The sequence below is a fragment of the Heterodontus francisci genome, chromosome 1 (genome assembly GCF_036365525.1).
Source record: "Heterodontus francisci isolate sHetFra1 chromosome 1, sHetFra1.hap1, whole genome shotgun sequence".
NCBI classification, from domain to species: Eukaryota; Metazoa; Chordata; class Chondrichthyes; order Heterodontiformes; family Heterodontidae; genus Heterodontus; species Heterodontus francisci.
In genome coordinates this window covers 74,646,599-74,672,802 of record NC_090371.1, presented here as the reverse complement: position 1 = coordinate 74,672,802, position 26,204 = coordinate 74,646,599, and the positions used below count along the sequence as shown (strand labels likewise).

The window sequence follows — 26,204 nt, the reverse complement described above, 5'->3', positions numbered from 1 at the left end:
CTACTACTGTTGCAGGCAGGGCGTTCCACGCCACTACTACTCTGTGTAAAGAAACTACCTCTGACATCTGTCCTATATCTTTCACCCCTCAACTTAAAGCTATGTCCCCTCGTGTTTGCCATCACCATCCGAGGAAAAAGACTCTCACTATCCACCCTATCTAACCCTCTGATTATCTTGTATGTCTCTATTAAGTCACCTCTCCTCCTCCTTCCCTCCAACGAAAACAACCTCAAGTCCCTCAGCCTTTCCTCGTAAGACCTTCCCTCCATACCAGGCAACATCCTAGTAAATCTCCTCTGCACCCTTTCCAAAGCTTCCACATCCTTCCTATAATGCGGTGACCAGAACTGCACGCAATACTCCAGGTGCGGCCTCACCAGAGTTTTGTACAGCTGCAGCATGACCTCGTGGCTCCGAAACTCGATCCCCCTACTAATAAAAGCTAACACACCATATGCCTTCTTAACAGTCCTATTAACCTGGGTAGCAACTTTCAGGGATTTATGTACCTGGACACCAAGATCTCTCTGCTCATCTGCACCACCAAGAATCTTCCCATTAGCCCAGTACTCTGCATTCCTGTTACTCCTTCCAGAGTGAATCACCTCACAATTTTCCGCATTAAACTCCATTTGCCATCTCTCAGCCCAGCTCTGCAGCCTATCTATGTCCCTCTGTACCCTACAACATCCTTCGGCACTATTCACAACTCCACCGACCTTAGTGTCATCCGCAAATTTACTAACCCACCCTTCTACACCCTCATCCAGGTCATTTAATTTTTTTTAGTTTTTTTTTTAGTTTTAGTTTTAGAGATCCAGCACTGAAACAGGCCCTTCGGCCCACCGAGTCTGTGCCGACCATCAACCACCCATTTATACTAATCCTACAGTAATCCCATATTCCTACCAAACATCCCCACCTGTCCCTATATTTCCCTACCACCTACCTATACTAGTGGCAATTTATAATGGCCAGTTTACCGACCAACCTGCAAGTCTTTTGGCTTGCGGGAGAAACCGGAGCACCCGGAGAAAACCCGCGCAGACACAGGGAGAACTTGCAAACTCCACACAGGCAGTACCCAGAATTGAACCCGGGTCGTTGGAGCTGTGAGGCTGCAGTGCTAACCACTGCACCACTGTGCCGCCCATTTATAAAAATGACAAACAGCAGTGGCCCCAAAACAGATCCTTGCGGTACACCACTAGTAACTAAACTCCAGGATGAACATTTGCCATCAACCACCACCCTCTGTCTTCTTTCAGCTAGCCAATTTCTGATCCAAAGCACTAAATCACCTTCAACCCCATACTTCCGTATTTTCTGCAATAGCCTACCGTGGGGAACCTTATCAAACGCCTTACTGAAATCCATATACACCACATCCACGGCTTTACCCTCATCCACCTGTTTGGTCACCTTCTCGAAAAACTCAATAAGGCTTGTGAGGCACGACCTACCCTTCACAAAACCGTGCTGACTATCGCTAATGAACTTATTCTTTTCAAGATGATTATAACCTTATAATCTTTCTTATAACCTTTTCCAACATTTTACCCACAACCGAAGTAAGGCTCACAGGTCTATAATTACCAGGGCTGTCCCTACTCCCCTTCTTGAACAAGGGGACAACATTTGCTATCCTCCAGTTTTCCGGCACTATTCCTGTCGACAATGACGACAAAGATCAAGGACAAAGGCTCTGCAATCTCCTCCCTGGCTTCCCAGAGAATCCTAGGATAAATCTCATCTGGCCCAGGGGACTTATCTATTTTCACACTTTCCAAAATTGCTAACACCTCCTCCTTGTGAACCTCAATCCCATCTAGCCTAGTAGTCTGAATCTCAGTATTCTCCTCGACAACATTTTCTTTCTCTACTGTAAATACTGACGAAAAATATTCATTTAACGCTTCCCCTATCTCCTCTGATTCCACACACAACTTCCCACTACTATCCTCGATTGGCCCTAATCTAACTCTAGTCATTCTTTTATTCCCGATATACCTATAGAAAGCCTTAGGGTTTTCCTTGATCCTATCCGCCAATGACTTCTCGTGTCCTCTCCTTGCTCTTCTTAGCTCTCCCTTTAGATCCTTCCTGGCTAGCTTGTAACTCTCAAGCGCCCTAACGGAGCCTTCACGTCTCATCCTAACATAAGCCTTCTTCTTCCTCTTGACAAGCGCTTCAACTTCTTTAGTAAACCACGGCTCCCTCGCTCGACAACTTCCTCCCTGCCTGACAGGTACATACTTATCAAGGACACGCAGTAGCTGCTCCTTGAATAAGCTCCACATTTCGATTGTGCCCATCCCCTGCAGTTTCCTTCCCCATCCTACGCATCCTAAATCTTGCCTAATCGCATCATAATTTCCTTTCCCCCAGCTATAATTCTTGCCCTGCGGTATATACCTGTCCCTGCCCATCGCTAAGGTAAACCTAACCGAATTGTGATCAATTGACGTTTGTCTCAAAAGCCAGTCTTTTTAGCTAGTTTCACTTAACAGACACAGAAAGATAGCTGGACCAGCATGAACAGAACAGAGATCTCTGATAATTTAAACTGAAGGAAGGGAAGTTAGACTGTGACATTCTTTCATCCAAAAATATTCTAAAACCAAATTGATTCATTAAAAAGTGTTTTCAAGTTGTTAATTGCTGAATTCATCGCTGGAAAAGAAAAGCATCACTTCAACTGCTGAACTGGGCTACGGACTGTTGTACTGTTGAAGAACCTTTTTTTCCCATCAGATGGCGGAGAGAACTTCAAGCAACCTTGGACTGTTCCAAGTTGGAAGATTCTACTTCGGCAGGAGCGTAAATCTGCAAGAACACTCATTTTTTCTATTTTAAATGTTGTTTATATTTTAGTGTTTAAGAATTTAGTTTTTCTAATTAAACAGTTAATTTGTTGCTCTAAAGACACCTGGTTTGGTTAGCCTCATTCGGGGGTTGGTGGATGGTCAATTTGGCTGTGTCTTTCTTTAATTTGGAAAATTTAAAAATGATATGTTCGGTGATCTATGGAGGGACGGGACTGAATCAACAGTGCATTTCTCCAACCACAATCAATCAATCATATATTTTGATTGGGGCTTTGTCTTGAGCGGTCAGTTGTAACACCTGTTCAAAGAAACTGTCCAGAACGCACACTATGAACTCATCCTCACGGCTACCTTTGCCAATTGTTTTGTCCACGATTATTGCAATACCTTACTTACAAGCCCCGATTACTTCTTAGTTTACATAGCATAACGTCAGAAAGTGCCCCAAGGCACGTCAGAGGAGCGTAATCAGCCAATATTTGACACAGCCATAGGAGAAGGTATTTAAAGGTATATTATGTTCTCACATCGAACAACTTCTCATTTGACTTTACTCACTTCTTCAAAAAAGTGTTGCTATGGGAAACCATATGGGTCCTAGCTGCATCTGCCTTTTCGTGGGATATGGAGAACATTCCTTGCTTCAGTCCTACCCAGGTCCCCTCCATCACCTCTTTTTACAATACACGGAGGATTTTTTCAATGCAGTTTCCTGCTCCCGCCCCAAGATGGAAAATTTAAATCAACTTTGCTTCCAAATTCCACCCCTCCCTCAGCTTCAGATGAACCACCTCAGACTCCCATAGCTACCTTTAAAACACTTTCTCTTACCCTGCCTCTTTAAGAACTCTATTCATTCTCCCAGTTTCTCCTTTGTTCGAACGATGCAACCCTCCATACCAGTGCTTCCGATGTCATACTTTTATTTTATTTTTTTATTTAGAGATGCAGCACTGAAACAGGCCCTTCGGCCCACCGAATCTATGCCGACCATCAACCACCCATTTATACTAATCCTACACTAATTCCATATTCCTACCACATCCCCACCTTCCCTATATTCCCCTACCACCTACCTATACTAGGGGAAATTTATAATGGCCAATTTACCTATCAACCTGCAAGTCTTTGGCTGTGGGAGGAAACCGGAGCACCCGGCGAAAACCCAAGCGGTCACAGGGAGAACTTGCAAACTCCGCACAAGCAGTACCCAGAATTGAACCCGGGTCGCTGGAGCTGTCAGGCTGCGGTGCTAACCACTGCGCCGTCCAAAGGGCGGTTGAGGATTCCTCTCCTCCATGGTTGACAGGGCCCTTAACTGTGTCAGTTCCATTTCCCACACTGCTGCACTCACCGTACCCCCACCCACTACCTCCCAGAACCACAGTAGGGTTCCCCTTGCCCTCACCTCCACATGCACCGCCATTTCTGCCACCTCCAGCAAGATGCCAAACACCTTCCTCTTTGCTTTCAGCATTCCAAAGGGACCGATCCCTCCGTGACATCCTGGTCCATTCCTGAAATAAACTCCAACACCCCTTCCTTTTCCCCACAGCACCTTCTCATGCAAGCGCAAAAGATGCATCTGTCCTTTTATACCCCTCCCATCTCACCGTTCAGGGCCCCAAAGGCTCCTTCCAGGTGAAACAGCAATTTCCTTATACCTCTTTCAATTTAACGTAATGTATTCATTGCTTACAATGTTGCCTCCTCTACGTTTGAGGCGCCAAACACAAACTAGGTGACTGCTTTGTGGAACACTTCTCTTCAGCCTCCAAGCATGACAAAATTTCAGGTCACCTGTCATTCTAATTCTCCGCCCCATTCCAACCTCAATCTTCAGCCTCCTAGGCACTTTACAGCCTTCTGGACTCGGCGTTGACCAATTTCATATCAAAATCTCTACCCCCATTTTTTCCCCAGACGGCAGCTGTTGATAAACATAACATTAAAAAAAAAGGGAGTGTGCCATACAGCCTCTCAAGCCTGCTCCACCATTCAAGGAGGTCATGGCTTCAATACTACTTTCCTGCCTGTTCCTCATAACCCTCAACTCCCCGCAAGTTCAAAAATCTGTATCTCAACCTTGAATATGTCAATGACCCATCCTCCACAGCTCTCTGGGGTGGAGAATTCCAAAGATTCACAACCTCCAGAGAAAAAAATTCCACTTCATTTCCATCTTAAATGGGCAACCCCTTATTCTGAAACTTGCCCCCAGTTCTAGATTCCCCAAGGGGAAATATCCTCTCAGCATCTACCCTGTCAAGCCCCCTCAGAATGTTACATTTCAATAAGATCACCTCATTCTTCTAAACTCCAATGAGGATAGGCCCAATCTACTCAAACTTTCTTCATAAGACAACACTTTCACCCCAAGAATCGGCCTATGAACCTTCTCCAAACTGCCTCCAAAGCAAGTGTATCCCTTCTTAAATAAGGTGACCAAAACTGTACACAGTACTCCAGGTGTAATCTCACCAACACCCTGTACAGTTGTAGCAAGACTTCCCTTTTATACTCCACCCCCCTTGCAATAGAGGCCAACATTCCATTTACTTTCCTAATTACTTGCTGTACCTGGCATGCTAACTTTGAGTTTCATGTACGATGATTGCTTTTCCCATTTACACCTCCTCTAGACCTCTCGTTTCTTTATTGTCCTTTTTGCCTTGCACATCTAGTCATTTAATCTCTCCTGCCTTCCACCCTCAGACTTTCCCTTTTGTTCTCTCCCCTCCCCACTTTCCCTGCCTCCGTACTTGCTTAAAACTGGTTCAATCTCAACTTTTCCCAATTCTGATTAAAAGGTCATCAACTCAAAACATTAACTCTTTCTCCCCACAGAAGCTGCCTGACCTCCTGAGTATTGAGCATTTTCTGTTTTTATTTCAGATTTCCAGCATCTGCAGAATTTTGCTTTTTATTTAGATATTAGATGCCTTAATTAAAAGTTTGGTCGTAAAAATAGGAAGGAGAGGTTCAGGGCCTAGATAGCGGAATATAATGGGCCACCAATAATGGGGCAAAGGAGTTGAAGACCTGCTCGGGTCTGCAAAAAATAAAACACCCGACCCGAGCCGGACCCGGCCAGAGTCCTTCCATTTTTTCCCACACCCGACCATCAGTTAACCTACCTTTTGTTTTTCACTTTGTTGCTTATCTGCACAAGCTTAAAATAACTAAAAAAAAACACCTTTCTAGTCCAAAAATTAAATTAACATTGGAGCCACTTACCTGTGAGAGAGTGTCTGACCCGGCCCAACCCGAGCCCGAATGCCAGATCGGGGAGTGCAACCCGACCCCGACATGTCGGGTCCAGTCGGATAGCCGGCCCTTAAAAGGAGTGGAACAAGAGGCCAGAGTTGTAGGAACATTAAGGTCATGGAGGATTGCAAGGCTAGAGGAGGTTAGAGATAGGACGGACAAAGCCATGGAGGCATTTGAACATGAGAATGAGAATTCATTTTTAAAAAAAGAGGCATTGGTAGACTGGAAGCAAATGTTGGTCAGCGAGCACAAGAGTGATAGTGAATAAGATTTGGCGCAGGTGAGGATGCAGTTAGAGCTTAGAATAAGTTCCAGGTCATGGAGGTTGGAAAGCATCACTGTATCAAGCAGTAGATGGAAGGATAGGGAAAATAAAAGTGGGTTTAAAGAATGATGATATGAGAATAGAGAAAAAGGTACAGATTTGACTGAGGATTTTTGGTTCATTCCAAGTAACATGGAGCAGGACAGAAGAAAAGGGATTGCAATTTTGTGGTACAGAAGCAATTGTTAGTGGTTCTGGAGAAAGCCTGCTGTGGAGGCGGCTACTGGTTGCTTCACCTCATTTGCCAATCAAGATATATTGCAAGGGCGGGGGAGGCTTGGTGGTGGAGGGAGGTTGACAGAACAGCACTGAACACAGGTCCTAACTATAAGAACTAACAGTGTTCTGCAACAAGTACTGAAGCAGTAAATTCTCTCATTCAAAAAATGAGAAAAACCATGATTGTGTCCCTCAGGACCAGCGCCAGTTCATTTTTTTCAAAAAACAGGGGAAAGTTTGCCAGTGAACTGCACAAGACACTGTTAAGAGAAAGTGTGCACTAAGAACTCAGACACTGATTTGAAATTTACATAGCTGCATCCTCTTCAGACCCAGACAGGACCAACCACTTGAAAAGTCAATGCTATTCAAGCACAGAACAGGGAAAAGGATTAGTATCCATTTTTCCTGTATACTGTGCCCATTTTTCAGGTGTGACGTGGGTGTTGCAACATTTATTGCACATAGATGTAGTACACTTGGATTGCCGAAAGAGAGACATTCAATAAGTTGCCACATTAAAGTTTAATGTGCAATACAAGGGCTGATGGGAGTTGGGGATAATATATTCGCATGGATGGAGAATTGATTAACCAACAGGAAGCAGAGAATAGGGATAAACAGGCATTTTCAAGTTGGCTGGCTGTAACCAGTGGAGCGCTGCAAGGATCAGTGATGGGGCCTCCGCTTTTTATAATCTATATTGACTTAGAAGAAGAGACCAAGAGCAACATTTCCAAGTTTGCTGAGGATATAAAGTTAGGTGGGAATGTAAGCTGTGAGGAGAACACAGTGAGGCTGCAAAGAGATAAAGACAGGTTAACTGAGGTGGCAACTAGGTGGTAGATGGAGTATAATCTGGGGAAATGGGAAGTTATTCACTTTGGTAGGAAGAATACAAAAACTGAATTTTTTTTTTAAAAAAGCATGAAACTTTTAAATGTTGATGTTCAGAGAGACTTAGGTGTACTTGTAGAAGAACAGTTAGCATATGGGTACAGCAAGCAATTAGGAAGGCAAGTGGCAAGTTGACTTTTATTGCAAGGGGATTGGAGCACAAGAACAAGGAAATCTTGCTACATTTGTATAATGCTTAGTGAGACCAGACCTGGGGTCCTGTGTGCAGTTCTGATCTTCATATCCAGGGAAGGATATACTTGCCTTGGAAGCAGTAAAGCAAAAGGTTCATGAGATTGGTTCCTGAGATGAGAGAGGGTTGTCCTTTTTTTTGTTTATTTGTTTGTGGGAAGTGGGCATCGCTGGCTAGGCCAGCATTTATTGCCCATCCCTAATTGCCCTCGAGAAGGTGGTGGTGAGCTGCCTTCTTGAACCACTGGAGTCCTTGGAATGTAGGTACACCCACAGTGCTATTAGGAAGGGAGTTCCAGGATTTTGACCCAGTGACAGTGAAGGAACAGCGATATAATTCCAAGTCAGGATGGTGCGTGTAGCTTGGAGGGGATCTTGCAGGTGGTGTTGCCATGCATCTGCTGCTCTTCTCCTAGGCTGTAGAGATCGCAGGTTTGGAAGGTGCTGTCAAAGGAGCCTTGGTGAGTTGATGAGAGGCTGAGTAAATTGGGCCGATACTCTCCGGAGTTAAGAATGAGAGGTGATCTCACTGAAACATACAAGATTCTGAGGGGGTTTGACAGGGTAGACACAGAGGTTGCTTCCCCCTGGCTGAGGAATCTAGAACAGGGGCACAACCTCAGAATAAGAGGCTAATCATTTAGGACTGTGATGAGAAATTTTTTTGCTCACAAGGGTTGTAAACCTTTGGAACTCTACTCCAGCGGGTTGTGGATGCTCCATCGTTGAGGCTGAGACACAGATTTTTGGTCTCAGGGAACCAAGGGATATGGGGAATGTCTGCGAAGGTCGAGGAGTTGAGGCAGATCAGCCATGATCGCACTAAATGGCGGAGCAGGCACGAGGGGCTAGATGGTCTACTCTTGCTCCTATTTCTGTTCTTAGCCAATGATCCCGCTAAGCTGCGTGTGTGCGCGCAACCTTGCAGCAGCCTGAAAGGTAGTGCATTGGCCTTGTTCTGTAATAAATAATGTGCTTGCACAGCAGTGCAAAAACCATTTAAAAGAGACTGCAATTAAAAAAAAAGTCACGCACAGCAACTACATTTTAAAGCAAACATTGATCCTAGCTATGCCCGCATTTTATGTGGGATACGTGAAGCACCTTTTCCCAGTCCTACTCAGGTCCCCTCCCTCACCTCCTTTTCTAGTACATCCTTGCAGTTTCTTGCTCTCACCTTCAATTGGAATATATCAATGCCGCTTACAATTTTCTCCCTTCCCGCGCCTTCACGTGATCCATGTTCAACTCCTCCCTTCCCTTCCCTGACTGCTGTCGCCATTCCTGGGGATAGACTATCCACCAATATCTGCTATAAACCCATCAGCTCCCACAGCTACCTCAACTACACTTCCTTACACCACGCTTCCTGTAACGACTTTATTCCATTCTGACAGTTTCTCTGTCACATCTGTTCTGACGATGCAACATTTTATACAGGCATTTCCAATAGGTCTTTTTTATCAACTAAGGATACCCCCCAATGTGGCTGGCAAGACCCTCGACCATGTCCATTCAATTTCCCACAATTATGCTCTCAGCCCTTTCCCCTACCCCTGCACCCCTACTCACAGAACCATAATAGGATTCCCCTTGTCCTCACCTTCCAGCTCATCAGCCTCCACATTCAATGCATCATCCACTACTGCCACTACCAGACACTTCTTCCCCTCCCTTTTCAGCATTCCAAAGGGATCATTCCCTCCGCAACAACCTGGTCCACTCCTCAGTCACCCCAAACACCACCTCCCCTTCCCACAGTACCTTTCTACAACAAGCAGAGATGCAACACCTGCCTTTTTGCCTCCTCCTTTCTTATTGTCCAAGGTTCAAAATACTCCTTCCAGGTGAAATAGTGATTTACTTGTACTTCTTTCAATTTAGTATAGTGCAGGGGTGTCCAACGTTTTTGCGTGGAGGGGCATATTACAATTTTTGTTCTATATATAGAGGGCCAGTGAACTAATTTCGGAAAGATAAAGGCATTAAAATCTATCCTATCAAAACAACAACGACAACAACAACAAATGTGCATTTTGTGAAGAAGCTTTAAATGAGAAGACTAATTTATTGACTTACTTTATCATTTTTTTGACCACTGATTTGGTGACATACCTGACCTCTCCCCGCGCTCTTTGTATGTCTGTTATTCGTACCCACCCCACAACCCCTTCCTCTCCCTCTCTAGGACTAGGGGACACAGATTGAAAGTTTTGTGCAAAAGATGTGGGGGGCGGGGTGGGGGGGGGGGAGGGGAAATAGGAGGCGGCACTTTTCTTTTTTTACGCAGTGGGCAGTAATGACCTGGAACTTGCTGCCCATAAGCATGGTGGAAGCGGAGACAAATCAATTACTTCAACAGGAAGTTGGGTAGTCACTAGAGAGAAAGACTTGCAGGGTTACAGGGACAGATCCAGCAGAGTGGAACTGACTGAAACGCTCCGTGAAGAGCTGGCATGGACTCAATGGGCCGAATGGCCTCCTTCTGTGCCATAAATAAATGACTGTCTCTGCATCCCACCCCTTCCCACCCAATGTCTCTCTCTCTCTCTCTCCATCCAACCCCCGCTCAGTATTCCCCGCAGCCGTCATTTCCACAACTGGATACTTGCCATGCCTGTTTTATTTAGTTGGGGCAAGTAAAGGTGGGATACTGCCTAGTGTGCAGGATACAGGACATTTACCAAACCGTGAGAAAGCAACAGGGGTGGCTGATCCCAGGGTGCCTGCACTCCATTCCACTAATCAGCGTTAATGCCGCGAAGGCAGCCCCCATCAGTCACATGGTGACCAATCTCACACAGGGGTCCCCCACCCATCAGACACAGGTCCTACCTAGCCCCTACACCTGACGTACAGGGGAGCCATCAATCGGAGCCGAGTCACGAGCAGATTGACAGGCCAGATGCAATTCTTCGGCGGGCCAGATTCTGACATGTTGGACAACCCTGGTATAGTGTATTCACTGCTCATGATGCAGTCTCCTCTACACTGGGGAGACTGAACACCAATTGGGATGTTCTGCAAAGCAGTCATCCATTCAGTTCACAAGCACGATCCCAAGCTTCCAGTCACCTGTCATTTTACTTCTCTGCTCCACTCCCACTCTGACCTCAGTACTCAGCCTCCTACACTGTTCCAGTGAAACTCAATGCAAGCTTGAGGATCAGCACCTCATCTTTCGATTAAGCACTTTCCAGCCTTTTGGATTCAATGTTGAGTTCAACAATTTCACATCATAACCTCTGCTCCCATTTTCTTTGTTTGGTTTTGGACAGCAGCTATAAGGAATCTGCATTTTCCCATTAATAGCTCCTCTAGATACATCTTTTGTTTCTTGACTTGTTCCATTACCACTCTCTTTTGCCTTGTACCATCATCTCTTTTGTCATTTAATCTCTCTTGTTTACCCTATTATAGACCTTCCCTTTTGTTTTGTTTACTCCTTTCTCCATTTCCCCTGCCTCTATACTTAATAAAACTTGTTACATCTAACATTTTCCAGTTCTGATGAATTCAGAATTTTCTACTTTTATTTCAGATTTCCAGCATCTGCAATATATTGCTTTTGCATTACATGACTGACATCATCTAGCATGCTCAGTTAAGATTAGAACTCCCCTTTAGCATTGTAATGGGACTCAGAAGCAGATTTCCATTTATTTAGGCCTTAGAAAATGTACTTTACTAGTTAAAGAACCATATCAAGCATCACAGACATCACAAATAATGGCAAATTCTCAATAATGATCAGTTAACAAAAGCAAACGAAGAATCTAAACATTTTAAAAAAATAGGACACCTACCATTTGGTGATTATCCTTTTGGTGTGGTGAATTGAACAGAAAGGTGCTAAAGATGGGAATGTACATGCTGTCTGACAATATAGTCATGTAGGTCTCTGTAAACTCAAAGGCTGGTGGATGTTGCTGAAGTAACTGCCACACGCATTCCAAGAAGAGAAGAAATACTGGCACCTACGCGTCAAAAGGAGTTGCAAAAATTGTATTACTTTTGTCAAATCTTTTACCTTCTTTACAAGCAACATTTAAAATAACGATGCAATGACTATTTTCATCATCATTGTTATGACTGACCGCTCCTGTCAAAGCCTCCAATCAAAATATAACATTCTGATTGTGGTGGGACCAACGCACTGTTAATTCAATCCTGTCATTCCACAGATCGGCTAACATATCATTTAAAAACTTTCCAAATTAAAGAAAAACCCAGCCAAATTGTACCATCTATTAACCCTCAAATGAGGCTAACCAAACCAGGTGGCTTTAAATCAACAAATTAACTCTAATTAGAAGAACTAAATTCTTAAACACTATGAAGATATAAACAACATTCAAAATACTAAAAATTAGAGTCCTTGCAAATTTACAGTCCCAATGTTGCTCGAAGTCCTCACAGGATGTTGCTTTCCTTCTCCAGCGAATTTCAACAGTTAACGACTTGCAAACACTTTCAATAGGATCAATCTGACTAGAGTTTTTTGAGGGATAAAAGATGGTCACAGTCTAACTTCCCTTTCTTCTATTTAAATTACCAGAGATCTCTGTTTTGGCTTGATACTTTTAGAATTTTGAGAAGAATTAAACAGACTAAACTCCTATTCCTTCAGTTTAAATGGTAGAGAGCTCTTTTTCCAGGTGCTAACACCAGCTGTCCTCTGTGTCTGTGTCTTCTGTTGACACAAACTGTCTTCCTAGCAGCCAGTTCAAACTGAATTGTAACAAATGTATCGCATCAGGCTCACTCCCAGTGGCTATATCTATGGGAACGAGAATGCACCCTTTGAATCACAGTCTCCAAATGGCTGTTTCTAAAGCAACAAAAATGAACCTTCCTATAACTCATAAGGCTTGCCGGCTCTTAAAGCCATACTGATCCCTTGCATGCCTTAAAGGCAAACTGCATATTCTGAAAAAAAACTACAGGACCATGACATTATAAACTCACTTGACTTTCATAGATAAGACAAACTTGCTCTCATATTTCACAACTTTTCCGTTAACCCTACTCACTTTTTCCATATTAAAGGCGCTGCAATGGGAACATGTATGGGTCCTAGCTATGCCTTCTTTTTCATGATACATGGAACATTTTGTTCCAATCCTACCCATGTCCTCTCCTTGACTTTTCTTTCTGGTACAATGATGTATTGGTGTTGCTTCCTGCTCTTGTTCTGAACTGGAAAACTTTGCTCCTAACTTCCACCCCTCTCTTAATATTGCTTGATCCCTCTTAGACTCCATTTCTGGAGAAAAGTGGTTCACCATTGTCTACTACAAGCCCACCAACTCCTACAGCTAGCTCAACTGTACTTCCTCCATCTTGCTTCCTGTAAGGACTCAATTCTCCCAATTACTCCATAGCATCTGTTTCAATGATACCTTCTTCCACACCAGAACTTCCAAAATGCCTTCCTGTTTCCTTAGCAGAGGCTTCTCCTTCATAGGGGAAGAGAGTCCTCCACCAAGTCCATCCCATTTCCAGTACTTCTGCCTTAATCCCTTTCCAGAACAATGAAAGGGTCCCTTTTGTCCTTACATTCTACCCCACCAGGCTCCATATTCAACAGATCATCCGAAGCCACCTCCAGAATGACACCAAACACCTTTCCCCTCCCCTTTCAGCATTCCAAAAGTATCATTCTCTCCATTACACACTGATCCACACTTTAATCACCCACAACCCCGACTCTCCTTCCCACGCAGATGTTGCAGGAAATGCAACAAATACCCTTTCACCTCCTCCCTTCCCACTGGCCAGGGCCCCAAATACTACTCCTGGGTGAAACAGTAACTTGCTTGTACTTTATCCAACGTAGTATACTGTATTTGCTGCTTACGATGTGTTGTGCTACATTGGGGAGGCGAAACGCAGATTGAGTGATCTCTGTTCAGTTCGCAAGTGTGACTGAGCTTCCAGTTGCTTGCCACTTTAATTCTCCATTCCAATCCCACCTCTCTGTTCTCGATGCAAGCTCAGAAAATACAGCTCATCTTTCTGGCCTTGAGTTTAACAACTTTACTCCTTAACTTTAGACCTTAATTAGCTCTCCCATTTTCTGTTGGGGCACCAGGTGCTGGTAATCAAAGATGGCTGTACCAGAATCACTGGGAGTGGAAATGATGTGGGCTGGAGATCTCCCATTGGTACATGGCCAGGTGGTCCACACCACTGGGGTTCAGTTGCCTTTCTTCTGCCCCATTCCTGGGCCACGGGAGCCTTCTTCTCTGTGGCAGATTTTTCATGCTTCTCCTTCGCTGCTGTTGTCCTGTAACTATTTACACCTCCTCTGAACTCATCTTTGTTTCTATACTTGGCTCATCTCATTTTGCAATTTAATCATTCCTGCAGTCCACCCCATTAGACTTCTCTCTCGGTCTTTTCATGTCACTTTTCCCTGGCTCTGTAGTTGGTTAACAGACTTTCTCGAACTTCTTCCCAGTTCTGATGAAATGTCATCAACCTGAAATGTTAACTGCTTCTCTCTCCAGATATTGCTTGACCTGAAGGTTTCCAGCATTTTCTGTTAGATTACAAGCTTAGTTTAAAAACAAAGCATTTATTAAAGCAAAAGCCCACTGTGGAGTCATTTGCCCAGTTCTGGTTATTAAAAATTCTCATTGTTACTTTGGATGAAGGTTAAGATTCAAGTTCTTTCCAGTAAAAAACGGCTTTCAACAAATCTAAAAATCATCAAAATGCCTACATCACCACAGGAGAGCGCGCAACCGGATTTTCCTCTCGTTTCCCTAGGATCTCTTTCTTCCCCCCAACCACCACCACCCCACACCACCACCGCCCCCCCCGCCCCGCCCCCAAAGCAAATATCCCAGCTGAGATCATAAGCTCACGACATTTGGGAGAGGGGGTAAAAGAAAGAAAAAGGAAGCGAATGTTGGTTGTATTTCAGTAAAACTTTCCTCCAAATGTGATATTATTGGATACATCACTTGGCTGATATTACAAGTAATTCAATTTAAGTCTCGAGAATTGTTTCCCATTTAGCAAGTTACCTTACATTATGCAGAGATATTACTCAAAGTAGCCACTGTAATAGAGTTATACAGCACAGAAACAGGCCCTTCGGCCCATTTGGTTTAGTATATAAAAATTGGTCAAATCCTTGGTTTAATTCCACAAGCCGAGATGCAGCAACACACTAACATATCAAGCTTCTCATCCATGTCTTGAATGACAATTCCATAAATCTACTGGAAACAATTTTGAGACAAAGAACAAACTCCACTTAATATGTTACAAAACTGCATTGCACATCAACATTGGACACAGCTATCCAATTTAAATTTAGCACTGGAGAGCAATTACTCATGTCTCTTAATTATTTCAGCCTTACCTCTTTATCATTGCTTCGCAGAAGATTACATCGATCCAGAAAGCAATGGCAGCCCATCACCCACTCCTTCTGTATTAAACTCTGGAAGCCAGATATTGTTCTTAAATGTGGGTCTATGATCACCTGGACTAGACTAGCTATTAGACAGCACAGATCAGAGGAATTTTCTTCTGTATGAGAAAAGATAAGAACACACTTATAATGGGTTCTCTAATGTGAAGAAGCAGTTATGACTGGGGGGGAAATGGGGAAAGTGGAAGTTTTAACCCAAGTTAAAGGTTTTAAACAAAAAAAAAGGCTGATTAAATAAAGTGGAAAAAATGAACAAAAAGGTCATGGGCTGAATTTTACCAGCAGCGGCATGGCCTCAGTGCGGCCCCCCACTGCCGCTTAAGGGCGGTGCCTTCGTTTACATATTAAAATCAATGGAAATAAATTTAAAATCAACTTACCTTGCCCTGGCGGCTGTCCCACGCCAATATTACGGCCACTGGATGGAGGTCCCGTGCCTTTGGAACTCCATTTGGTTTCTAAGGCATGACACTGGTGGGGAGGCGGGGAGCAGTGAAATCTTCAGGTTGGGAGGGGTGTGGAGCAGGGAAAACTGCTCAGATTAGTTGTGGGGATGGTGGGAAGCGGTTCAGGGTCAAATGTTCTGAAGGTGGGAGAGTTAAAGTTTGTTACTTGAAAATTAGTTTTCTGGGGCTACAGTTAATTTTATTTATTGAGAACTCATGGGGGGGGTGGGGGGGGGGTAAGAGGGCATGGGGATGGGGGATGAAAAGTTTGAGTAAAATTTTATTTCAAAAGATTTGTGCAATAAGTCCTTTATACATTTAAAATTTACATGAAGGGCTTGAAGCACTTTAAAAATGGCGCTGGAACAGTAGCACCGGACACCGTTGCTGGGGACGGAGCAGCCGCCCCCTCTAAATCATCGGGGGTGGCCGCTCTGCCCCCTCCAATTAAATGAGCCCCCCTGCAAAATATTGCGGGGGCGCAGCAAAGGCACGTGCATGCCTGAAGACCGCCAGCATCTCAGTGCGCTGCCACGATTTGCGGTGCACTCAAGTTTCAGCTCCATATGTCCCAAATTGTATTTTTCAAGATCAAACAAAATATGGCAATGTTGCAGAACTCAATGTTATGCAAAAGACAAAGTAATCTAACTCTTCCTTACCCACAAGCACCACAGATGTGTTTTTATACTCCAGGCATTCAACAATATCCAAGGCTTTCTTCAGACATTGCCTGTGAAGGAACACAGCCCACATCTCATATTGGAGCAACTTATTTCAGTTTTTTTTTTTATGAGCAGAAATTATCTTTAAAATATCAATGCCATCTTCCAATTATCCTTCAATGCTTTTACCAGCAAGGAGAAAATTATGAGCCCTGTTTTTGGGCACACGCAAATGGAAACGTGAAAAGTTGGCCCAATATTGGGCCATGGGCCTTATTTTCTGCACGAGCTGTCGGCATCTGCTGCAACTCCAAAAAGGGGGCTCATGCATTTGAAGAGTACAAATGTCAGCCTGCTTGCCTGGCTAGCAATGCCAAAGACAAGTCTGGGAAAGCAGGAAATGGCGGTGACTGAGTCCGGGGCCATTGGTGCTGCCCCTACTCCAAAAAAAAAAAGACAGCTGTTAAAATTTACATTAGAAAAAACAACTTTACTTTTAATTGGTAGTACCTCTACAATGCTGAGTGGCGCAGGCCTGATGTCTGCCCTGCCCATCATTGCTCAATTTCTGTAAGGGGACTCAAAACAGGCATTAGGCCCTTTATTTACATATGCAAGGTACCCACCCAACTCCTCCACCACCACCCCCCACCCCCCCGCCTATTTCAGCATGCTACTAGGTACACCTGACCCAATTTCATGTAGAATGTTTTCCAGATGTTCTTGGAGCACAGAACTGGGTCTCATTGCCTCTTTATGCCTGTAAACCAGGTGCAACAAGGTTCAAGTTCTACATTTTTTACTTCACGTTATACAAGCACATTTACCTTGGATTACCAGTAGGCAACAAGCTGATAAAGGGCAAGAATAATACATTTTGCTCAAGCAGACAAGATTTAATTACTCCAATAACTCGTTGGGGGGCGGCAGGGAAACTAAAAGTCAATACAATCTCAAATCTGGATTTACAAACAAACAGAAAAAGTTAAAGTTTTACCAAAAAAAATTTAAAAAAATTTACATTTATAAATCCAGTTTACAAAATAATGTTTAAACCCAGGAGGTAAAATTAAGAAATTTTTTTTAAAATTACCATTTCAGTTCAGTACAAGTGCAACCCTACACCTTTAGACAGAAGTAGGGGGAAAAAAACAGAAAAATTTTCATTGAGAGAGATTGTGTGGCTTATTGTACACCTCCATCTAGTTGTTCACTCTTGGAGGCAATTTTTCTGTTGTGTTGTCTGTCTGCCCTTATGACTGGAAACCTCTATGTTGTGGGCTATTGAAAAATTATATTTTGAATGGAAGAAAGCTGGATGATGTGGCAGAACAGAAATTTGGGAGCTCATGTTACCCACTATACACTTGTGTTTTCATGCACTACAAAAGTGGTTACAGTTCAAAAGTACTTTATTGGCTGGGAATGATGTGGGACAATCTGAAGTTGTGAAAGGCACTATACAGTAATACAAGTTTCTCTAACAAATTTGTACAAATCAAAATGATAGCCATGCATTAGCTTTTTAGACTAATGAACAAATTGCCAGGAAATACCCATTTATCCAGGGATTCAATTTAAACAAACAAAAAAAGCTGTTACTTGTTACTTCTGAAAATGGTAGAGAAGTATATATCATTTCCATGGTCTAGGAACTGTAGAGCTGTAAAAAATATCCCTTCAATTCCATCAGTTGCGACTGGGATTACTGTCCATTAATGAAACACAAGATTAATATTCCCATTTTTCAAATTTTTAACAACCTAACAATATCACTAGTTGTTAGCAAATTTTATTGCTATGTTTCGAGCCACTGGTTCAGTCCTACTCTCCACTATGCTATAGAAGTGTAATTTTTATGAGGTTTTGCGCTAGTGAATAATTGCGCCATCCAAGCCTCAGTCGGCTTCTGTGCATGGATAATGTCAAACCACATTTTCCAACTTCACAAACTATGAACACATAAATCCCCAGGGCCTGACCAGGTGTATCCTAGGATGCTCTGGGAAGCAAGGGAGGAGATTGCTGGGGCCCTGGCAGAGATTTTTGTATCATCGTTAGCCATGGGTGAGGTACCGGAAGACTGGAGGATAGCTGATGTTGTGCCTTTATTTAAGAAGGACAGCAGGGATAAGCCAGGGAACAACAGGCCGGTGAGCCTTACATCAGTGGTGGGAAAGTTATTGGAAGGGATTCTGAGAGACAGGATTTATATGCATCTGGAAAGGCATGATCTGATTAGGGATAGTCAGCATGGCTCTGTGCACGGGAAATCATGTCTCACGAATTTGATTGAGTTTTGAGGAGGTGACCAAGAGGATTGACAAGGGCAGGGTGATGGACGTTGTCGACGTGGACTTTAGCAAGGCCTTTGACAAGGTCCCTCATGGTAGGCTGGTCCAGAAGGTTCGAACACATGGGATTCAGGGCGAGCTAGCCAATTGGATACAAAATTGGCTTGGTGATAGGAGGCAGAGGGTGGTAGTGGAGGGTTGTTTTTTCTGATTGGAGGCCGGTGACTAGTGGTGTGCTGCAGGAATCGGTGCTGGGCCCTCTGTTGTTTGTCATATATATTAATGTCTTGGATGTGAATGTAAGGGGCATGATTAGTAAGTTTGCAGATGACACCAAAATTGGTGGTATAGTGGACAATGAAGAAGGTTGTCTAAGGTTACAAGAGGATATAGATCAACTGGGAAAGTGGGCAAGGGTGTGGCAAATGGAATTTAACGCAGACAAGTGTGAAGTGATGCATTTTGGGAAGTTAAAGCAAGGCAGGACATATACAGTGAATGGCAGGGCCCTGGGGAGTGTTGTTGAGCAGAGACCTTGGGGTGCAAGTACATAGTTCCCTGAAAGTGGCAACACAGGTAGACAGGGTGGTGAAGGTGGTGTATGGCATGCTTGCCTTCATCAGCCGAGGCATTGACTACAAGAGTTGGGACGTCATGTTACAGTTGTACAGAACGTTGGTTAGGCCGCATTTGGAGTACTGTGTGCAGTTCTGGTCGTCGCACTACAGGAAAGATGTGAATAAGCTAGAGAGGGTGCAGAAAAGATTCACAAGGAAGTTGCCTGGTTTGGAGGGCTCGAGTTATAAAGAGAGAGATTGGATAGGCTGGGTCTGTTTTCCCTGGAGCGAAGGAGGCTGAGAGGGGACATGATAGAGGTATATAAAATTATGAGAGGCATAGATAGGGTAGATAGCCAGAGTCTGTTTCCCATGGTAGGGGTGACTAAGACTAGAGGGCATAGATTTAAGGTGAGAGGAAAGAGGTTTAAAGGGGATCAAAGGGGTAAATTTTTCACACAACGAATAGTGGGTATCTGGAATGAGCTGTCTGAAGTGATGGTGGAGGCAGTAACAGTAGCGACATTTAAGAGGCATCTGGACAGGTACTTGAATGAGCAAGGCATACAGGGATATGGAATTAATACAGGCAGGTGGGATTAGTATAGATAGGCATTATGGTTGGCATGGACATGGTGGGCCGAAGAGCCTGTTTCCATGCTGTACGACTATGACTCTATGACATAAAAACAATAAAAGTGCATGTGTATTGTTATGAGTGTTTCCATTTTGTTTTTGTTGAATTATGAGGATTTGTGTTTTAAAATTGTCAAAAGATTCCATAGATGGTGGAACTTTGGGTTTCTTTTTAAAAGAGAGGTTATCAGAAGGTCTTTTGGACTGAGCTTGTCGTTACTGGAAGATAAATACCCAGCAGGGGGTTTTTGGACTTGGGGAAAGATGTTTACAAAGAAGTGACAGGTCAAGATTTATAAGGGTCAGGAGGCTTGACTCTTGAGATATTGTATTTGGTTTCACTTTGGACAGTGAGTTGGGATATGGACAATGGTTTGAAAAGACAGTTGGAGAAAACTTGCCAAGGGAGCAAACCCCACCACAGCTCTTTGAAATGCCTGCCAGTTTTCCATTTCTTTGAGAAGTATAAGAAACTGCCCAAAACCCCTGTTGCTGCATTTTTCCTGGAAAGCCTGCCCAAACTGATCTTCAACGTCACCAGGCAAGAACTGTTCTAGGAAGATCCCAGTGACTACCGTCCACGTGTATTTGGGATGCCAAACAAAACATATCTTCTCTTTTTTTCTTCAAGAATTAGCAACTATCTGGCCAAAGTATTCTTTGTGCCTGTTTTTTGGTAATAGAGCCCTAAAGAGTAACTCTCTGTTTTAAAGGTTAACCGGTGTATGTGTGTGTACATGCGTGAGGGGCTAAGGTAAAAAGGGAACTTTTATATTTCAATCTGTGTGTTAGTGCTTTGCTTCATTACTGGTTATGTTTTGTTCTTATAATAATTTTGTTGTTGATTAAAGAAACCTGGTTGGTGTATTTTTTTCTGGGATAAAAATAGTCTATGACTGTATCGGTAACTAGAAAAACAGTGCACTCCTCCCACCTCAGTCATAACAGTATTGAAATAAAATAGGAAAGGTTAAACAAAACCCCAATAGGTGAAGCAATGTGTTGAAAATACTGCCGCTGGATCTTAAGAGAAGCTTTTCTTTCTGGTCTGCAATGATTGAAATGCTATACACTTCTGCAGCAGGCAGATAAGCATTCAGCTCTAGTTTATGACATCACTTCTTATCAGCTTTTTGCATTACAAGAGACTGAATGATGGAAAGCTCCTCTCTTCTGTGGCATAGCATTTCATTATTCAACATGCTAAATGTGCACTGTTGAAAACACTAGTGTACAAAACCCATACAAACAATGTGGTTTATTTTATGCCCTATGTTTTGCATATTGGAATTTTGGTATCTTTTAAACTGAGCAAGGGATGTTCTAACAACTACCTCTTTTGGAAGAGAGCAAAAAAGCTGTAAATATTAAAATACAAAATGAACTGAACAGTTCAGGCAAGCCAAAGTTTTCTTAATTGGCAGCCACAGAACAGAAGTAAGGAACAGTATATTTGCCAAAAAAAAAAAAGTTTTTCCAGTGAATTCTCTTTAGCTCTAATGTTCCTGTAGTATTCCAGCAGAGGCAAAAATCCTTTTTCTTTACATGAACAGCAGAAATTATGTTTGATAGCATTATGCTTTCAGTGTAATTTCACTTCAATTAAATGTTAAAACGTGCAAATGTTCGATGAAAGAAAAAAGATCTACAATAGAAAAAGTTATATTGGCTTTAATTATGACAGGATTAATGAACCAACTGCATTGCTGCAGTGTTAAATATTTTTGCTTTAGCACCTCCACCCAATTATACTGATGGATTCAAGAAACAAACTACACATAAATCATGATTTAACAAGAATACTGGATAGATGAACAAACCTGATAACTTCCAGCCAGTTTGCATTCTCTAAAGCAGACAGCCATTTAATGTCAGACTCCCAGAATTCAGCAGCATTATCTGGTCAAGAACAATTATTATTACATAGAGCTGAATATATCTACATCAATACACAAGTTTACCCGATTAGGCAAAAAAAAGGAGAGGAAGGTTTCAGATTGCAATTTGACCTCATTCATACCAAAGTTTTTTAAATGTGTTAAGTGGGTTCTGTACATAAAGTTGAAAGAGCTAAGATTTTAGGAAAACAATGCTAACCCTGTTTTATTTATGGCTCGGACCATTTAAATAGCAAACATTTTAAAACCAAATGTGAATACTTAGGCAAAACAATTGTTCCAGTACACCTTGGAATGAAAAGGACTCCTAGATACTAGGTTCAATATATTTATCATGAGTCAACTGTAGCTTTAATGTCCAGAATGGTTCAACATACCCCAACTACAAACCAATAATGACATGTTGTGGTGTTAAGGCTAGACAGTATATACACTTAAACACCAAATATTATTTTCCTTCAACACCCATTAGCACACTTAAGGTTTAAATCAGTATTCAAACCCTATATAAATTTACCAGTGAACTGATCAGTATAATTTGTTTAAAAGCAAATCAACACTTTTAATTTCAATTACTATGGCCGGAATTTTATGCTAGACGGACGGGAGCTGGACTCCGACGTAAATGTCGGTGCCGATCCCGCTCCCGCCCAGCCCGGAGATCTGTCCCGTATTTTACAGATCCCCAAGCTTTAATTGGCCCGAGGCGGGACTTCCACACACTTGAGGGAGGAGGTCCCACCTCAGTGAGCTGCCGGCCAATCAGCGGGCTGGCAGCTCTTAGTCTCAGCAGCGCCACAGGGAGCGGATCTTGGATTCCGGGGTTGGGTTGGGAGGCGGGGGTGGCTCTCAAATCGGGCCACCTGTGCTATAGCTGGGCGGCCTTTCACGTTCCCGGCACACCTGCTTACCACGGGTAAAATACCTGTGGAGGCAGGCGAGGGCCCTTGAGTGGTTGTTAGGTGGCCACTTAAGGCTCTTGATTACGGAGGTCCGGCGGGGTGGTGAGAAGTGGCCCACCCGAGGGCAAACTTGGTTGGAGGCGGAATCGGGGCGGTTAAGCCTCCCGGAGCCTGCCGCTCAATTTTACGCTGCCACCCCCCGACCCCCCACCCGACCCGCTGGGGCGGCGTAAAAGTCCGGCCCATCACTCCATGAAGAAATGAGGTAAAATTAAACTAAAAATCCTTTGTTTACAAAATAAAAACTATTTTAAAAAGTTGGTGATGAGGAAGATAAAGCTAATAACCATTTTCAAGCTCAATGTGAAATTTAATCGGGCTCATTTCAAATGAAAATATCTGAATGCTTTTAAACAGAGTAGAACTGCTCATCGTTGCAGATTAAGTATTATAACTACTGTGGTTCCCAAAGTTAGTTTACCCAGCAGGAACAGCTGCTTAAATCTGCTGTAAGAAGCCTGTATTTCCTGCAGAGTTGGGAGAGTGGCTGAAAGGATCTCAGTTCTGACTGTGTGATTCAAGCGATGGGTTTCTCCGAGCATTTGGAACAGCCTGCAAAATCAAAAAGGAGTATAACCATTAGATTAGATTAGTAATAGTCACACAAGCCAGATGTGCAGGCAGAACATTTTAAATTGTACACACTTCCAAATGCTGCACATACACATACCCTCACCCCAGGTATACACATGTCGAAGGAATGGGGAGAGATCCTGGGGCAGACTCCACTGGAACATTTAAACACGGAGGTAGTTGATTAGATTTTTGAACATACAATAAACAAAAGATACAAGTGGCATTTGAAATTTTGTGGCCTGAAATCAAACAAAGTCCAGATTAACAAGTACCATCCCTCTGTATTGGCAAAAATCACTACTCTATGTTGACCACCGCTGAGAGAAGCAAAGGCACAGAATGTATTCCTGAGGTGACGTTCCTGAAAGTTTTGCATGGACTTCAAGTGCTAGCACAAATAGTGGCTCCAACGAAACTGGCTAAATCCAGAAATGACAGAGCTGTCAGACTGGGCCTGCATTGGGTGGCAAGGGAACCAACATGAGCACTTGACCTGTATCTCATCAACCCAGATCTACGATCACATTCGTAGGAGTGCTTGTAGAACAGAAACTGCCCTTGACATCAATGCAGCATTTGATCGAGTATGGCATCAAGGAGCCCTAGCAAAACTGGAGTCAATGGGAATCAAGAAAAACTCTCTGCTGGTTGGAGTCATACCTAGCACAAAGGAAGATGGTTGTGGTTGTTGGAGGTCAATCAGTCCCAGGACATCACATCACTGCAGGAGTTCCTCAGGGTAGTATCTTAGGCCCAACCATCTTCAGCTGCTTCATCAATGGCCTTCCCTCCATCATAAGGTCAGAAGTGAGGATGCTTGCTGATGATTGTACAATGTTCAGCAACATTCACAACTCCTCAGATACTGAAGCATCGAGTGCCCATATGCAGCAAAACCTGGGCAACATCCAGGCTTGGGCTGATAAGTGGCAAGTAACATTCACACCACACAAGTGACAGGCAATGACCATCACAAAGAGGAGAATCTAACCATCTCCTCTTGATTTTCAATGGCTTTACCATCACAGAATCCCTCACTATCAACATCCTGAGGGTTACCATTGGCCAGAAACTGAACTGCACCAGCCACATAAATACTGTGGCGACACGAGTAGGTCAGAGGCTAGGAATTCTGCAGTGAGTAACTCACCTCCTGTCCCCCAATACCTGCTCACCATCTACAAGACACTAGTCAGGAGTGTGATGGAATATTCTCCACTTGCCTGGATGGGTGCAGCTCCAACAACACTCGAGAAGCTCGACACCATCCAGAACAAAGCAGCCCACTTGATTGGCACCCCATTCACCACCGACGCACAGTGGCAACAGTGTGTACCATCTACAAAATGCATTGCAGCAACTCACCAAGGCTTCTTAGACAGCACCTTCAAATCTGTGACATCTACCACCTAGAAGGACAAGGGCAGCAGATGCATGGGAACACCTCCAAGTTCCCCTCCAAACCACACCATCCTGACTTGGAACTATATCACCGTTCCTTCACTGTCATTGGGTCAAAATCCTGGAACTCCCTTCCTAACAGCACTGTGGGAGTGCCTACACCCAAAGGACTGCTGCAGTTCAAGAAGGCAGCTCATCACCACCTTCTCAAGGGCAATTATGGACGGGCAATAAATGCTGGCTTAGCCAGCAATGCCCACATCCCATGAACGAATAATAAAAAAGCTCTTGGAGTCCATATCTCATCTTATAGAATCACAGAATGGAATCTATAGAGTGCACTGTACACTGCAGCAACACAAGGTTATTTATCACAAAACCTCCAAGTCCCCTGGCCTCTACCACAAAGAAGGTAAAGAGTAACAAAATCTTGGGAACACCATCACCTCCAAGTTGCCATCCAATCACACACGCGGTCATGACTTCGACGGACATCACTGACCCTTCATGGACACTGAGCCAAACTCCTAGAATTTACAACTCCATCAGCACAAGAATTGCAGCAATTCACAAACACCCATCACCGGCTTCTTGAGGCAACTTGGATCAGCAATAAATGTCACCATGCCGATGTCCCAAAAGCAAAGTTTTAAAAATAGTTGTGCAGCATTGAATTCAATTTTATATTTGTTGAAAAACTTGCAACATTTTGTGAAAATGTGACTGCCTTTCTTTAAACTATGTACAAACGTAGAGTTACATTTTGCAAATTTTGATTCCATCCCCTTTTCTAAATTAAAAAGCAGTAACGCATCAAGGTTTTGAAATGTCAAATTACAAGAACTTTGCTCTGGCAGATTATCAATGTCATCTTAACCTCATCGTGACATTAGGTTATTGCCTACAACATGCTGCAAACAGTTCAGAAAGTAAAGATTCATTTTTTGTTTGTGTGCTTGGTTTATTTTATTCAGACTTTTCTTCTGCTAGAGAGGAGTCATGGAAATGATGTACTATTAGCTTGACACTGAAAGTGGCAACGCAGGTGGATAAGGTAGTCAAGAAGGCATACGGCATGCTTGCCTTCATCGGTCGGGGCATAGAGTATAAAAATTGGCAAGTCATGTTGCAGCTGTACAGAACCTTAGTTAGGCCACACTTAGAATATTGCACGCAATATCCTGTCGCCACACTACCAGAAAGACGTGGAGGCTTTGGAGAGGGTACAGAGGAGGTTTACCAGGATGTTGCCTGGTCTGGAGGGCATTAGCTATGAGGAGAGGTTGCAAAAACTCAGATTGTTTTCACTGGAACGACGGAGGTGGAGGGGCGACATGATAGAGGTTTACAAAGTTATTAGCGGCATGGACAGAGTGGATAGTCAGAAGCTTTTTCCCAGGGTGGAACAGTCAGTTACTAGGGGACATAGGTTTAAGTTGCGAGGGGCAAAGTTTAGAGGGGATGCGCAAGGCAAGTTTTTTTTTTTTACACAGAGGGTGCTGAGTGCCTGGAACTTGCTGTCAGGGGAGGTGGTGGAAGCAGATACAATAGCGACGTTTAAGAGACATCTTGACAAATATATGAATAG

General features: G+C 43.4%; 1 protein-coding gene across 3 annotated transcripts in view; it reads right to left on the bottom strand.

Annotated features, from left to right (window-relative positions):
* mtmr12 (myotubularin related protein 12) overlaps nucleotides 1-26,204 on the bottom strand; it is a 112,711-nt gene that overhangs the window by 23,629 nt on the left and 62,878 nt on the right. For all 3 annotated transcript variants that reach the window (XM_068031960.1, XM_068031970.1, XM_068031980.1), the window contains exons 10-14: nucleotides 23,061-23,191; nucleotides 21,600-21,678; nucleotides 16,290-16,360; nucleotides 15,110-15,279; nucleotides 11,541-11,711 (exon numbers count right to left, since the gene is read on the bottom strand). In XM_068031960.1, the coding sequence (XP_067888061.1) occupies nucleotides 11,541-11,711; nucleotides 15,110-15,279; nucleotides 16,290-16,360; nucleotides 21,600-21,678; nucleotides 23,061-23,191 (622 nt within the window). The remainder of the gene's footprint in view (nucleotides 1-11,540; nucleotides 11,712-15,109; nucleotides 15,280-16,289; nucleotides 16,361-21,599; nucleotides 21,679-23,060; nucleotides 23,192-26,204) is intronic.